Source organism: Scyliorhinus canicula, chromosome 8 (genome assembly GCF_902713615.1).
Source record: "Scyliorhinus canicula chromosome 8, sScyCan1.1, whole genome shotgun sequence".
Lineage (NCBI taxonomy): Eukaryota > Metazoa > Chordata > Chondrichthyes > Carcharhiniformes > Scyliorhinidae > Scyliorhinus > Scyliorhinus canicula.
Genome location: NC_052153.1, coordinates 192,221,029 through 192,236,510, shown reverse-complemented (window position 1 = coordinate 192,236,510; position 15,482 = coordinate 192,221,029). Strand labels below are relative to the sequence as shown.

At 48.4% G+C, this 15,482-nt stretch overlaps 1 protein-coding gene across 4 annotated transcripts in view; it reads right to left on the bottom strand.

Annotated features, from left to right (window-relative positions):
- Positions 1-11,540, bottom strand: part of znf131 (zinc finger protein 131) — a 32,816-nt gene extending 21,276 nt beyond the window's left edge. The window contains exons 1-3 of one of the 4 annotated variants that reach the window (XM_038805920.1): positions 11,401-11,540; positions 10,240-10,375; positions 7,773-7,874 (exon numbers count right to left, since the gene is read on the bottom strand). In XM_038805920.1, the coding sequence (XP_038661848.1) occupies positions 7,773-7,874; positions 10,240-10,375 (238 nt within the window). In that variant the 5' untranslated portion in view covers positions 11,401-11,540. Of the gene's footprint in view, positions 1-7,772; positions 7,875-10,239; positions 10,376-10,715; positions 11,016-11,084; positions 11,295-11,400 lie in introns of those variants that run through there. The other 3 variants (XM_038805924.1, XM_038805922.1, XM_038805923.1) reach the window with 3 other exon arrangements.
- Between the last annotated feature and the right edge of the window lie 3,942 nt (positions 11,541-15,482).

Here is a 15,482-nt window from a genome sequence, read left to right as displayed (position 1 = left end):
ACGGGTATAGGGTGGATACATGGGTTTGAGTAGGGTGATCATGGCTCGGCACAACATTGAGGGCTGAAGGGCCTGTTCTGTGCTGTACTGTTCTATGTTCTATGTTCTATTGCGGTCAGTTCTGGTCACTATGCTTTAGGTCGGATAAGGTGCTCAAGAGGGTGCAGAGGAGATTTAACAGAAATGTTCCAGAGATTAGGGAATTTAGATATAAGATGGATGGTTGGATTTGTTTATTGTCATGTGTACTGAGGTACAGTGAAAAGTATTGTTCTGCGTACAGTTCAGACAGATCGTTCCGTCCATGAAAAGATAATATATAGGGCAAGTGTAAAATACACAATGTAAATACATAGACACAGACATTGGGTGAAGCACATGGAGTGTAGTACTACTCAGTAGAGAAGATGCGTGAAGTGATCAGGTCAGTCCATAAGAGGGTCATTCAGGAGTCTGGTAACGGCGTGGAAGAAGCTGTTTTGAATCTGTTATTGCGAGTTCTCAGACTTTTGTATCTCCTGCCCAGTGGAACAAGATGGAAGAGTGAGTAAGCCGGGTGGTAGGGGTCTTTGATTATGCTGCCCGAGGTGTAGACAGTCAATGGATGGGAGGTGGGTTCGTGTGATGGACTGGGTGGTGTTCATGACGCTCTGAAGTTTCTTTACGTCTTGTTTGAGATCCGACACACTACAGCAGTGTCGTCAGCAAACCTGTAGATGAAGTTGGAGCCACATTTTGCCATGCAGTCGTGTGTGTATAGGGGGTATAGTAGGGGTGTATATAGGTGTGTGTATAGGTAGTATAGTAGTATTTTATACAGTTAAGTTAACGAATCTTGGGTTGTTCTCCCTGAAGAAAAGGATATAGAGAGGGGTTTCATGGATGTGTACGAGATAATGACAGGGTTAGATGAGGTATATAAAGAGAACTCATTAGCTGATCATACAGGCTATGTGGACACTTTTCAGATTTGGGGTAAGAGATACAGGGGGAGGAACATGGCAAAGTACATTTCTTTACACATAGTGAGTGGTGGTGGCATGAAACTCGTTGCCTACGAGGGTGGGGGAGGCGGAGATGATCAATGATTTCAGAATGAAATTGGATAACCTTGGATTCGAGTGAAATAAACTTGCAAAGCTACAAGGCTAGAGCAGAGGAACGAGACCGACCGGATTGTTCTCCAGAGAACCAGAGTGGGCCTGATGGGTTGGATGACCTTCTACGTCCTGATGACTATGTGTGAGAGTGTGTGTACGAGAAAGTGTGTGTGGGAGACAGATAGAGAGAGAGAGAGTGAGTGAGTTAGTGTGTTTCAGTGGTAGGGAGGGCAGAGCTGTAAAGCTCTGGGCCCCAAGCTGAAAGAGTGAGCTTCAGATTGGCCTCCTTCTGCACTGTAGGGGTTCTATGGATAATAAAAGGTTGGGGAACAGGAGGTTGCTGAGGCAGCGGGCCAGTTCTCGAAGTGGACAAGGCCCATGAATTTGAAATGAAAATGAAAATCGCTTATTGTCATGAGTAGGCTTCTACGAAGTTACTGTGAAAAGCCTCTAGTCGCCACATTCCGGCACCTGTCCGGGGAGGCTGGTACGGGATTTTGAAGCACTGATCAATGGGCTCACAGTAAATGGATGAGGCTGGTTGTACTGAACAATTGGGTCAGGATGTGGTCAAGGAGTTCAGTGAGTTGCAATTAATTATGGAGCTGAGATAAACTTCCAAGAAGTGGGCAGCACGGTAGCATGGTGGTTAGCATAAATGCTTCACAGCTCCAGGGTCCCAGGTTCGGTTCCCGGCTGGGTCACTGTCTGTGTGGAGTCTGCACGTCCTCCCCGTGTGTGCGTGGGTTTCCTCCGGGTGCTCCGGTTTCCTCCCACAGTCCAAAGATGTGCGGGTTAGGTGGATTGGCCATGCTAAATTGCCCGTAGTGTCCTTAAAAGTAAGGTTAAGGGGGGTGGGGTTGTTGGGTTATGGGTATAGGGTGGATACGTGGGTTTGAGTAGGGTGATCATTGCTCGGCACAACATCGAGGGCCAAAGGGCCTGTTCTGTGCTGTACTGTTCTATGTTCTAAGTCAGTCTCTTCCCCGATATTGTCAGTGGGTTTTAAACCATTCAAGCAACTGCTTCCTGCTTTACCTTAACTTATGCTTTGAACCCCATTGATGCCTTGAACTTCAGGTTCTTTAAACAGTAATTTTTTTTGAATATTTTTCATGATATCTGGCGGTGATCCACCTTTTTGAAGTGTAAAGTTCCCTCCACATTGCCCCCATTGTGATGAATGTAAGAATTTTTATAGATTGTATTATATATGTTTCAGTGATGTTGTTAAAAACCTGGATTAAGGTGTATGTGTGTATAAATATATATATATTATAATATACATTTATTTATATTTCTGTTGCAGCAATATTTTTTAAACTCCTGGTTTAACTTAGGCAGGCAGTCTATCTGCAATGATCTAATTAAGATGTTGTAAAAGTGGGATAATCATTCATTCCAACCACACGCTTGTTAACAAAGAGATGCCTAGTGGAACTTTGTTACGATTGCTGGAGATTCCCTGGAGAGTAGATAATTTGAGACATAATGCGGGATTCTCCGTCGGTGGGATCCTCCGCTTCGTTGGGAGCGCACCCACGTGGGGTGACCACAAAGGGGAACTCCATTGGCCAGCTGCGGGAACCGAGAATCTCGCTGCCAGCGGGGGCGCGCTGTGCCAGAAAACAGGGCTGGTGGGACGGAGAATCCCGCCCATTATGTTTAGACTTAGGTAAGCAGGTCATGGGATCTGAGTGGGATAGTGTTGATGTAATTAACGGGAGGAGCCAGGTCTGTCTATAGTCTTGCGGTGTGCTAGGAGTTTTTAAGTTGAACAGCAGTTTTGCCACCTGCTATCAGGCTGAGAAGTCTGACAGAGACAGAAGGGTTTGCAGGTTGTGTCTGAAAGGGTCTCTCTCTCTACATTTCTGAAAGGAAATCTCTACACAATAGTACAGCAAGTATCCATGTGTTTGCTAACTTTATTTATCAATGGATTTTGACTTGTTATGGGCTTGGCTTAATTCTAGACAGAGAAGGCATGAGTTAATACTTAAAATATTTCCTTTTATTTTAAGAAATGTTTAACTGTCAATTGAACGTTATTTTCTGTGATATTAATGTGTTTAATCCTGTGTTAATAATAACATTTGTTTTAATATAAAACCCCCCTCTATTTGTCAGTGGGACCACTCCTGGAGCGAAGTATCCTTTCCTCACAGTTTTACAAATTGGAAAGCAGTCCCGCTTGATTGGCCCGCCTTCCACAAACATTCCACCACTGACGAACAGTGGCAGCCGTGTGTACCATCTACAAGGTGCACTGCAGTAACTCACCAAGGTTACCTTCCAACCCACGACCACTACCACCTGGAAGGACAAGGGCAGCAGATACCTGGCAACCCCACCACCCTCCAAGTCATTCACCACCCTGACTTGGAAATATATCAACAGTTCCTTCACTGTCGCTGGGGCAAAATCCTGGAACTCCCTCCCTAACAGCACAGGGGGTGTACCTGTACCACATGGACTGCAGTGATTGAAGAAGTCAACTCGCCACCACCTTCTGAAGGACAACTAGAGACGGGCAATAAATGTAGGCCCACATCCCATGAATTAATTTAAAAAGCTGTTGTTCCCTAATATAAATTGGTATCTGGTCCAGTACCGTAACAGCATCAAACACTCCCAGGACAGGTACAGCACAGGGTTAGATACAGAGTAAAGCTCCCCCTACACTGTCCCCATCAAACACTCCCAGGACAGGTACAGCACGGGGTTAGATACAGAGTAAAGCTCCCCCTACACTGTCCCCATCAAACACTCCCAGGACAGGTACAGCACGGGGTTAGATACAGAGTAAAGCTCCCTCAACACTGTCCCATCAAACACTCCCAGGACAGGTACAGCACGGGGTTAGATACAGAGTAAAGCTCCCTCTACACCGTCCCCATCAAACACTCCCAGAACAAGTACAGCACGGGGTTAGATACAGAGTAAAGCTCCCTCTACACTGTCCCCATCAAACACTCCCAGGACAGATACAGCACGGGGTTAGATACAGAGTAAAGCTCCCTCTACACTGTCCCCATCAAACACTCCCAGGACAGGTACAGCACAGGGTTAGATACAGAGTAAAGCTCCCTCTATACTGTCCCCATCAAACACTCCCAGGACAGGTACAGCACGGGGTTAGATACTGAGTAAAGCTCCCTCTGTACTGTCCCCATCAAACACTCCCAGGACAGGTACAGCACGGGGTTAGATACTGAGTAAAGCTCCCTCTACACCGTCTCCATCAAACACTCCCAGGACAGATACAGCACGGGGTTAGATACAGAGTAAAGCTCCCTCTGCACTGTCCCCATCAAACACTCCCAGGACAGGTACAGCATGGGATTAGATACAGAGTAAAGCTCCCTCTGTACTGTCCCCATCAAACACTCCCAGGACAGGTACAGCACGGGGTTAGATACAGAGTAAAGCTCCCTCTACACTGTCCCCATCAAACACTCCCAGGACAGGTACAGCACGGGGTTAGATAGAGAGTAAAGCTCCCTCAACACTGTCACTACCAAATACTCCCAGGACAGGTACAGCACGGGGTCAGATACAGAGTAAAGCTGTCTCAGAGTAAGGACAGCACAATCCCTTACTGTGCATTAATGGTCAGCACACAGTTGCCCTTGGTGTTGTTCTGGGTGAATTTGGTGTTGGTGAATTACAGACAGGCTCAAAAACAGCTTCTTCCCCACTGTCACCAGACTCCTAAATGACCCTCTTATTGACTGACCTCATTAACACTACACCCTGTATGCTTCAACCGATGCCAATGCTTATGTAGTTACATTGTATATCTTGTGTTGCCCTATTATGTATTCTCATGTATTTTCTTGAATTGTTTAATTCCCTTTTCTTCCATATACTGAATGATCTGTTGAGCTGCTTGCAGAAAAATACTTTTCACTGTACCTCGGTACACGTGACAATAAACAAATCCAAAATCCAAATTGAAATGTGGTCCTTTCATGCACCTCTCTGAGGTCAGCCTATTGGGAACATTTCAGGTGCAATCGTGGACTTGGGGGAGAATGTTAATGGTGGGAGTGAAGATTGTACCAGTGAAATCTGGTTAACACGATTACAGCAGTCTCCACAGGAATGAAAGTAAGACCCAAGTCCAATTCCCTGTCACTACCCTGAAGTAAAAGACTGCCTACGTGGCACTAAAACGTGGAGAAGACACAGCTACACCAGTGGCAAGACAGCAGCAACCTGTTCAACTGCCACTATATACTCCACACCTTACACTCTGCATTCCAGCCCATCCCAACAACAGTTTATAACTAAATGAACATTGACAATAGTTAATCCAGTCTGGCTACGAGGAGAACTTTGAATACTACAACCTGCCCATCAACAAAGTTGCCCATATCCAGTTACTGGGAATCAACACTGCTGACTCCTATCTTGTCAATGTACAGCTCCAGAAATTGAACCAATTCACTGGACAGCTGGCGAGGACAGGACTGGTGGCCGGAGGTGTTGACCAATAAGATGCTCCTTGGCCATCACCTTTGTTGACATAAATGTAACGGCAGGAAGTTGGACGAATAACACCCCGGCATCAGTGAATCCCCACTCCAGGTTCCAGCTTCTCTGTCACTCCCTCCCCACCTTCCTCTCAGAAAGCATTATCTATAAATCCCAAACCGTGCCAAACACAACAGCTCCCTCTACAATCTGACTTTGGGACGTGCCCCCAAATCACAGCAAAGTGTCGAATTAGGGGCTGGTTTAGCACACAGGGCTAAATCACTGGCTTTGAAAGCAGACCGAGGCAGGCCAGCAGCGCGGGTTCAATTCCCGTACCAGCCTCCCCGAACAGACGCCGGAATGTGGCGACTAGGGGCTTTTCACAGTAACTTCGTTTGAAGCCTACTTGTGACAATAAGCTATTTTCATTTCATTTTTTCATTAATTCCCCTCTCTCCCTCACGGTGAAACACCCTCATGAGGTTTGTTGTTAAGCTACACATGTACAAGTGCACGAGTATTGCACGGAAACAGCTCCACACTAACCTCCTCAGACCCTCTTTCATTGACCAGTATTTCCTTCTCTTCCTTCCCCCCTCGTTTATCCAGCTTCCGCTTAAATTCAACTATGCCATTCGCTTCAACGATTCATTGTGGTAGCAAGAGTTCCACAATCTAATCAATCTCTGAGTAACAAATTTCTCGTTGAATATATCAGTAATCACTTACGTTTATGACTTTGAGCTTTGCATTCCTCCACAAGTGGGAACATTTTGCCTACGTCTACCCGAATGAACCATTTTATTGGAAGGACCTCAAAGTGGGAATGCTGGGAGTCTGCTGAGAGCCTACCTCTACCAACCCCCCTCCCCCATCATTCACTTGTTGCCGGGGGTCCTTGACGATCCAAGACCTCAGTTGGGTGTTGTACCAGCAGCAGCCACTGCCTCCTCAGTGGCGCTGTTGAGTACAGAGGAGCTACCAGCCTCTGATTGGCCAGCAGGCAGGACCTCCGCCTTTTAGATCATAGAATTTACAGTGCAGAAGGAGGCCTTTCGGCCCATCGAGTCTGCAGCCCTTGAAAAGAGCACCCCACTTAAGCCTACACCTCCGTAACCCCATCTAACCTTTTGGACATTAAGGGGAAATTGCTCATGGCCAATCCACCTAACCTGCACATCTTTGGACTGTGGGAGGAAACCCACGCAGACACAGGGAGAAAGTGCAACTCCACACCAAGGTCAGAATTGAACCCGGGTCCCTGGCGCTGTGAGGCAGCAGTGCTAAACATTGTGCCACTGTGCCGTATGGGATGTGGACATCGCTGGTTGGGCCAGCATTTATTATCCATCCTTCATTAACATTGAGGGGAAAGATTCAACCTCAGGAGTCCTTGACCCGGGGGAAGGTGGTCAAACTCCTGAGCGGCACAAGATGCGTTGGGCCTTCCTGAAAGGGGATGATGGAGGGCCAAGACCCAGACTCCACTAGATTCTACCCTTCGTACTTGGTTGGAATCCAGCAGCTCTTCTGTGCTCACCAGCGCCACCAGAGAGGCTGTGGGAGTTTCTGGTAACTCCTTACCAAGGCCGCAACATACCAGGGGACTCAGGCCGTAGGTGAATGATGGCGGGACTGGGAGTTTCAGGGGAGGAGGGTTTGCATCAAGGGAAGGGGGCTGGCTCTTAGCGAGAATCCCCCCCCCCCCAAGACCCTTCCTTTTACATGCCGGGCCCTGCTTTTGAAAGAGAATCCTCCCTGTGAGCCCACACACCACCCTGTGGGTTCCCTTGTGGTGCTTCCTGAAGTGCCAGCACAGGTGCATTAGTACCAGTGGCGGTGGGGTGAGTAATTAATGCCCACTCAAGGGCCTCAACTGGGGCGGAGAGGGAAGCCTGGCCACAGGCCTTGCAGCCAGACTTATATCGGGCTGGAGGAGGTACGGTGATGTCCCCCTTCCCCCGCCATAAAACTGGCCATGGGGGGAGGGCACAATTGTCCACACCGAGACTGACCAACAGCTGGAGTGACTCTGGGTATGGTGGCGTGCAAAAGCTCAGAAGTCATTCAAGAGGTTGCTGAACTGGGTGGGATCGGGGGTCTCCAAGCAAAGGGGGGTATCATAGGGACCATATAGCCTTCTTCAGCATCCGCTGATCTTTTGAAGCAGTTCCTATTGTTTAGAAAACTCACCTTCGATCTCAACCAAGGGCTCTTCCCGGAAATCCTGGAAAAAACGACAGAAGAACTGGCTGCAGGCAGCAAGGACAGCCTTGTGGGCTTTGAAATGGTGACCTGCAGAATAAAAGTGGCAGGAATAAATCATTTTGTAAAAGAAACTGTTCCCTGGACATGGTGTTTGGGTAGGGTGGACAATCATATTTGGTGAGAATAGTGGCTCAGGAGGAACACTCTTGCTTCGGGAGTCAGAAAGTTATGGGTTCAAGTCCCACTCCAGAGAGCTCGGTGCAAGGTCCCGACTGACACCCCAGTGCTGAGGGAGTGCTGCACTGTCAGAGATGATGCCTTTAAGATTAGATGTTAAACAGAGGCCCTGTCAGTTGGATGTAAAAGGTCAGTTGACTATTTTTGAAGATGAACTGGGGCATTCTCTCCGGTGCGCTGCCCAATTCTTGTACCTCACCCGACCTCATTAAAACAGAGCGTCGTCACATCCAACCATCAAAAGAAGTGCGGTAGATTATCTCATCCGACCTCGTCAACGTTCTGAAGCTTCTTTCCCAACTTCCCTGGCAGACGGAAGGATGCCAAACCTCACATCGCTGGTTGTGGGAGTCTGCTGTGCATACACACTAGCTGCTGCCGTTTCTGCGTTTGATTTTATTCATTCCTGGGATGTGAACAGTGAAGGCAAGGCCAGCATTTATTGTCCAACCCTGACTGGAGGTGCTGAGTAGCCTTATTGAATTGAAGTCGCTGTAGTGTTTGACACAACTGGATGGTTTGCAGAGGGCAGTTAAGAGTCAATCTGCAACGTTTACTCCCTTTCAGAAGTACTTAAGTGACTATAAAGAACTTTGGAGTGGCTTGAGGCAAGAACAGCTTGAGAATGTCGGTCTTTCTTATTAACACATTAAAATTGTAGCTGTCTCTAGGACACAGACAGCACAATGATTAATAATCTTAGAGTAGCAGATAACACACCCCCAATGCTGTCCGTCAAAATAATGAAGTAAATAGGCTGACAAATATGAAAAGAAATGCATTTATTCTGCACTTTATTATTTCACTGAATAGATTACTGAGTTTATGTAGTCAAATACAGCTACTCTTCAGCAACAACATCACATGTACACCCATGAGGTGAATGACATACATTGCTGGAGTCTGGAGTCACATGTAGGCCAGACCAGGTAAGGATGGCAAATTTCCTTCCCTAAAGAACATTAGTGAACCAGATGGGTTTTTACAACAATTGACAATGGTTTCATGGTCACCATTAGACTTTTAATTCCAGATTTATTTATTTTTTTATTCAAATTTCACCAACTGCAGTGGCGGGATTTGAACCTGGGTTTACCCTGAGCATTACTCTGGGTCTCTGGATGAATAGTCCAGTGACAATAAAACTACGCCGTCCCCCCCAGATATCCCAGAGCAGCAGGGGCTGAGGGAGCAGACGTTGTTCTGCAAGAGCTGCAGTGATACATTACACCGGATCCTGTGTGTCTCTTCCATAAGCTGTAATGGAAGGTTCGGATGTAATATTGACAGGGGATCAAACTGGCGGGCCATATTTTATGAGCTATGTGGCACGTTTCTGGCTGTACTCGTTAAATGTGGATTTTCGGGAAGGGTCAACGCTCTAGCTAAGCCGATGCACAGCCATGCAGCAGTCTGGGGGGGTACCGCACAGGCCTTGTTCTGTGATAAATAACTCGTGGCTATGCTAGACATTTAAAAGGGATCGCGCAATGAGAAAAATGTGCGATGCATAACAAAATCTTAAAGGGAATATTGGTCAGCTCCTTGACTATTTTCAAATTTTCTTGGGATAGTGCTGGAAGCAAAGAAAGGTAGGCGCCCTCCAATACTACCCTGGAGTGTAAGGAGGCGGCACCTCTAACCATGCAGCATTCACTCAGTGCAACACTGAGGATCATGTACTTAAATCCATCATCGCTACCTCGCAGGACAAGGGCCACTAACGGAGCCGAGGAAGGAAAGAAGACAAGTTATTGCTCCTGCCGTTTTCATTAAAATTTACAGCTCAGGAGGAGGCCATTTGGTCATCTTGTCTATACCAGCCCATACCCAAAACCAACTTTCCAGCTCCAGGTCTCTAGCTCATAGCTTATAACACTTCAAGTTCATACCTAGGTGTTTCCTTAAAATACAATGGGGGTTTCTGGGTCCACCATTCCAGATCCCCACCATCGTCTGGGTGAAAAAAAATGTCTTTGGTTCCTCTCAAATCTTTCCAGTGATTACTTTAAATCAGGTCACCAAACTCTCTAATGGAAATAGGTCCTTCCTCTAAATAGTTCAACAGTTTTCATCAATTTTTTAAAAATTATGTGCCACTTGGGGGTTTTTTTTGGGTGGCAAAACTAACAAAATACCTTCCTTTCCAATCCAAAGAATGTGGTTCCCAACAGACCTAAGCTTCACACACCAAACGTGAGTGCTGAGTACTGACCGTCCACAATTAGAGTAATGTCGGTAAATTGCTCCTGCTGCCGTTGTTCATTCAGTCTGTCCAGTACCACCTTGTAGTGACTTGGTACCTCATGAACATGGTCCACCAACACCTCCTCTGCCGCCATTTCAGACATCTGAGAAACAAAACACAGACCGAAACCCCTTGTAAAATGCCAGTCAATGTGTTTTTCCTTTATTACTTTATGAGATGTAGCCTTTGCTTGCAAGATCAGAATTTGCTGGCCAGCCCTGATTACGTATGAACTGAGTGGCTCGCTTGGCCGTTTCAGAGGGCAATTAAGAGTTGACCACATGGGTCTGGAGTCACATGTAGGCCAGACCGGGTAAGGTCCACAGATTCCCTTCCCTAAAGGACATTAATGAACCAGATGGGGTTGATCAACAATGTCAAGGCCACTGTTACAGATTTAGTAATTTAATGCGAGGAAACTATATGGATCTCATGTTAATCACCTCCCAATCCACCAACGGCAGACCCGGATCCCACGTCCCAACGCACCAATGGCAGGCGGTGATTCCACGCCCCAATCGCAGGCGGGGATTCCACGCCCCAATCCACCAATGGCAGGCAGGGATCCCACGCTCCAATCCGGCAATGGCAGGAGGGAATCAAACCTCCGAACCCACAGGGAGTTCCCACGTCCCAATGCACCAATGGCAGGTGGGCATCCCACAATCCAATCCACAAATGGCAGACGGGGATCCCACATCCCAATGCACCAATGGGAGACGAGGATCCCACATCCCTATGCACCAATGGCAGGCAGGGATACCATGTTTCAATCCACCAATGGCAGGCGGGGATTCCACGCCCCAATTCACCAATGACAGGCGGGGTCCGACGTAGCTTCCGGTCTAAAGGGGGCGGGGTCACTGATGACCCGATTCGGCACCGGAAGGCCTACATTTAGGCTTCCACCTGCAGCCGAATCCCCGGGGTGGCCGTGATGTTGAGCGGCGAGGACCGGGTGTAAGGGACGCGGCGGCGCCTCCGCCGGCTCCCCGGAGACCCAGACGGTTTTGAAGCCGCCGCCGGCATTTCCCGCCCTGACGGGGGCGGCGGGCGACTGTTGACGGCCGTTACGTCATCAAACCGCGCATTTGACCGAACAAAACGGCCGCCTTTCCTTCTCCTCACCCCAAGTTGGCCGCCACTTCCCGCCGGGGCTCGCCCTGTGCGCGACTCCGGGCCGCCGCCGCCGCGCTCTCTGCTCTCGCTCGCCGCCGCTGCCGCCGGCTCCGCGCCGCTGCAGAGGCCTCGCCTTCCCGGCGGCCCCCGCGCCGCCTGACCTCTCACCCTAACAACCCACCAGCACGCCGCCGGTTACCGGGGCAACGGGGGAGCGGAGCCCCGCCCCCGCCGCTCAAATCCCGCCCATTGTCCAAGAGGAGCATCAGCAACATCCACCCCCTCCCCTAAATAAACTTACAGCACTGAGCAACATCACACCCCCTTCCCTAAATAAACTTACAGCACTGAGCAACATACACCCCCTCCCCTAAATAAAATTACAGCACTGAGCAACATCACACCCCCTCCCCTAAATAAACTTACAGCACTGAGCAACATACACCCCCTCCCCTAAATAAACTTACAGCACTGAGCAACATCACACCCCCTCCCCTAAATAAACTTACAGCACTGAGCAACATCACACCCCCTCCCCTAAATAAACTTACAGCACTGAGCAACATCACACCCCCTCCCCTAAATAAACTTACAGCACTGAGCAACATCACACCCCCTCCCCTAAATAAACTTACAGCCCTGAGCCACATACACCCCCTCCTCTAAATAAACTTACAGCCCTGAGCAACATCCACCCCCTCCCCTAAATAAACTTACAGCACTGAGCAACATGCACCCCCTCCCCTAAATAAACTTACAGCCCTGAGCAACATCCACCCCCTCCCCTAAATAAAATTACAGCCCTGAGCAACATCACACCCCCTCCCCAAATACACTCACAGCACTGAGCAACATCCACCAGCAGCACACCCCCTCCCCTAAATAAACTTACAGCACTGAGCAGCATCACACCCCCTCCCCTAAATAAACTTACAGCACTGAGCAACATCCACCCCCTCCCCTAAATAAACTTACAGCACTGAGCAACATCCAACCCCTCCCCTAAATAAACTTACAGCACTGAGCAACACCTACCCCCTCCCCTAAATAAACTTACAGCACTGAGCAACATCCACCCCCTCCCCTAAATAAACTTACAGCACTGAGCAACATCACACCCCCTCCCCTAAATAAACTTACAGCACTGAGCAACATCCACCCCCTCCCCTAAATAAAATTACAGCACTGAGCAACATCATACCCCCTCCCCTAAATAAACTTACAGCACTGAGCAACATACACCCCCTCCCCTAAATAAACTTACAGCACTGAGCAACATCACACCCCCTCCCCTAAATAAACTTACAGCACTGAGCAACATCACACCCCCTCCCCTAAATAAAATTACAGCACTGAGCAACATACACCCCCTCCCCTAAATAAACTTACAGCACTGAGCAACATCACACCCCCTCCCCTAAATAAACTTACGGCAGTGAGCAACATCCACCCCCTCCCCCAAATAAAATTACAGCACTGAGCAACATCCACCCCCTCCCCTAAATAAAATTACAGCACTGAGCAACATCACACCCCCTCCCCTAAATAAACTTACAGCACTGAGCAACATCACACCCCCTCCCCCAAATAAACTTACGGCACTGAGCAACATCCACCCCTCCCCTAAATAAACTTACAGCACTGAGCAACATCCACCCCCTCCCCTAAATAAAATTACAGCACTGAGCAACATCCAACAGCAGCACACCCCCTCCCCTAAATAAACTTACAGCACTGAGCAGCATCACACCCCCTCCCCTAAATAAACTTACAGCACTGAGCAACATCCACCCCCTCCCCTAAATAAACTTACAGCACTGAGCAACATCCACCAGTACTACAGCCCCTCCCCGCACTAAAATTACAGCACTGAGCAACATCACACCCCCTCCCCTAAATAAACTTACAGCACTGAGCAACATCCACCCCCTCCCCTAAATAAACTTACAGCACTGAGCAACATCCACCCCCTCCCCTAAATAAACTTACAGCACTGAGCAACATCACACCCCCTCCCCTAAATAAACTTACAGCCCTGAGCAACATCACACCCCCTCCCCTAAATAAACTTACAGCACTGAGCAACATCACAACTCCTCCCCTAAATAAACTTACAGCACTGAGCAACATACACCCCCTCCCCTAAATAAACTTACAGCACTGAGCAACATCACACCCCCTCCCCTAAATAAAATTACAGCACTGAGGAACATCACACCCCCTCCCCTAAATAAACTTACAGCACTGAGCAACATCACACCCCCTCCCCTAAATACACTCACAGCACTGAGCAACATCACACCCCCTCCCCTAAATAAACTTACAGCACTGAGCAACATACACCCCCTCCCCTAAATAAACTTACAGCACTGAGCAACATCCACCAGCAGCACACCCCCTCCCCTAAATAAACTTACAGCACTGAGCAGCATCACACCCCCTCCCCCAAATAAACTTACGGCACTGAGCAACATCCACCCCTCCCCTAAATAAACTTACAGCACTGAGCAACATCACACCCCCTCCCCCAAATAAACTTACGGCACTGAGCAACATCCACCCCTCCCCTAAATAAACTTACAGCACTGAGCAACATCACACCCCCTCCCCTAAATACACTCACAGCACTGAGCAACATCACACCCCCTCCCCTAAATAAAATTACAGCACTGAGCAACATACACCCCCTCCCCTAAATAAACTTACAGCACTGAGCAACATCACACCCCCTCCCCTAAATAAACTTACAGCAGTGAGCAACATCCACCCCCTCCCCCAAATAAAATTACAGCACTGAGCAACATCCACCCCCTCCCCTAAATAAACTTACAGCACTGAGCAACATCACACCCCCTCCCCCAAATAAACTTACGGCACTGAGCAACATCCACCCCTCCCCTAAATAAACTTACAGCACTGAGCAACATCCACCCCCTCCCCTAAATAAAATTACAGCACTGAGCAACATCCAACAGCAGCACACCCCCTCCCCTAAATAAACTTACAGCACTGAGCAGCATCACACCCCCTCCCCTAAATAAACTTACAGCACTGAGCAACATCCACCCCCTCCCCTAAATAAACTTACAGCACTGAGCAACATCCACCAGTACTACAGCCCCTCCCCGCACTAAAATTACAGCACTGAGCAACATCACACCCCCTCCCCTAAATAAACTTACAGCACTGAGCAACATCCACCCCCTCCCCTAAATAAACTTACAGCACTGAGCAACATCCACCCCCTCCCCTAAATAAACTTACAGCCCTGAGCAACATCACACCCCCTCCCCTAAATAAACTTACAGCCCTGAGCAACATCACACCCCCTCCCCTAAATAAACTTACAGCACTGAGCAACATACACCCCCTCCCCTAAATAAACTTACAGCACTGAGCAACATCACACCCCCTCCCCTAAATAAAATTACAGCACTGAGGAACATCACACCCCCTCCCCTAAATAAACTTACAGCACTGAGCAACATCACACCCCCTCCCCTAAATACACTCACAGCACTGAGCAACATCACACCCCCTCCCCTAAATAAACTTACAGCACTGAGCAACATACACCCCCTCCCCTAAATAAACTTACAGCACTGAGCAACATCCACCAGCAGCACACCCCCTCCCCTAAATAAACTTACAGCACTGAGCAGCATCACACCCCCTCCCCCAAATAAACTTACGGCACTGAGCAACATCCACCCCTCCCCTAAATAAACTTACAGCACTGAGCAACATCACACCCCCTCCCCGAAATACAATTACGGCACTGAGCAACATCCACCCCCTCCCCTAAATAAACTTACAGCACTGAGCAACATCACACCCCCTCCCCTAAATAAAATTACAGCACTGAGCAACATCCACCCCCTCCCCTAAATAAAATTACAGCACTGAGCAACATCCACCAGCAGCACACCCCCTCCCCTAAATAAACTTACAGCACTGAGCAGCATCACACCCCCTCCCCTAAATAAACTTACAGCACTGAGCAACATCCACCCCTCCCCTAAATAAACTTACAGCACTGAGCAACATCCACCAGTACTACAGCCCCTCCCCGCACTAAAATTACAGCACTG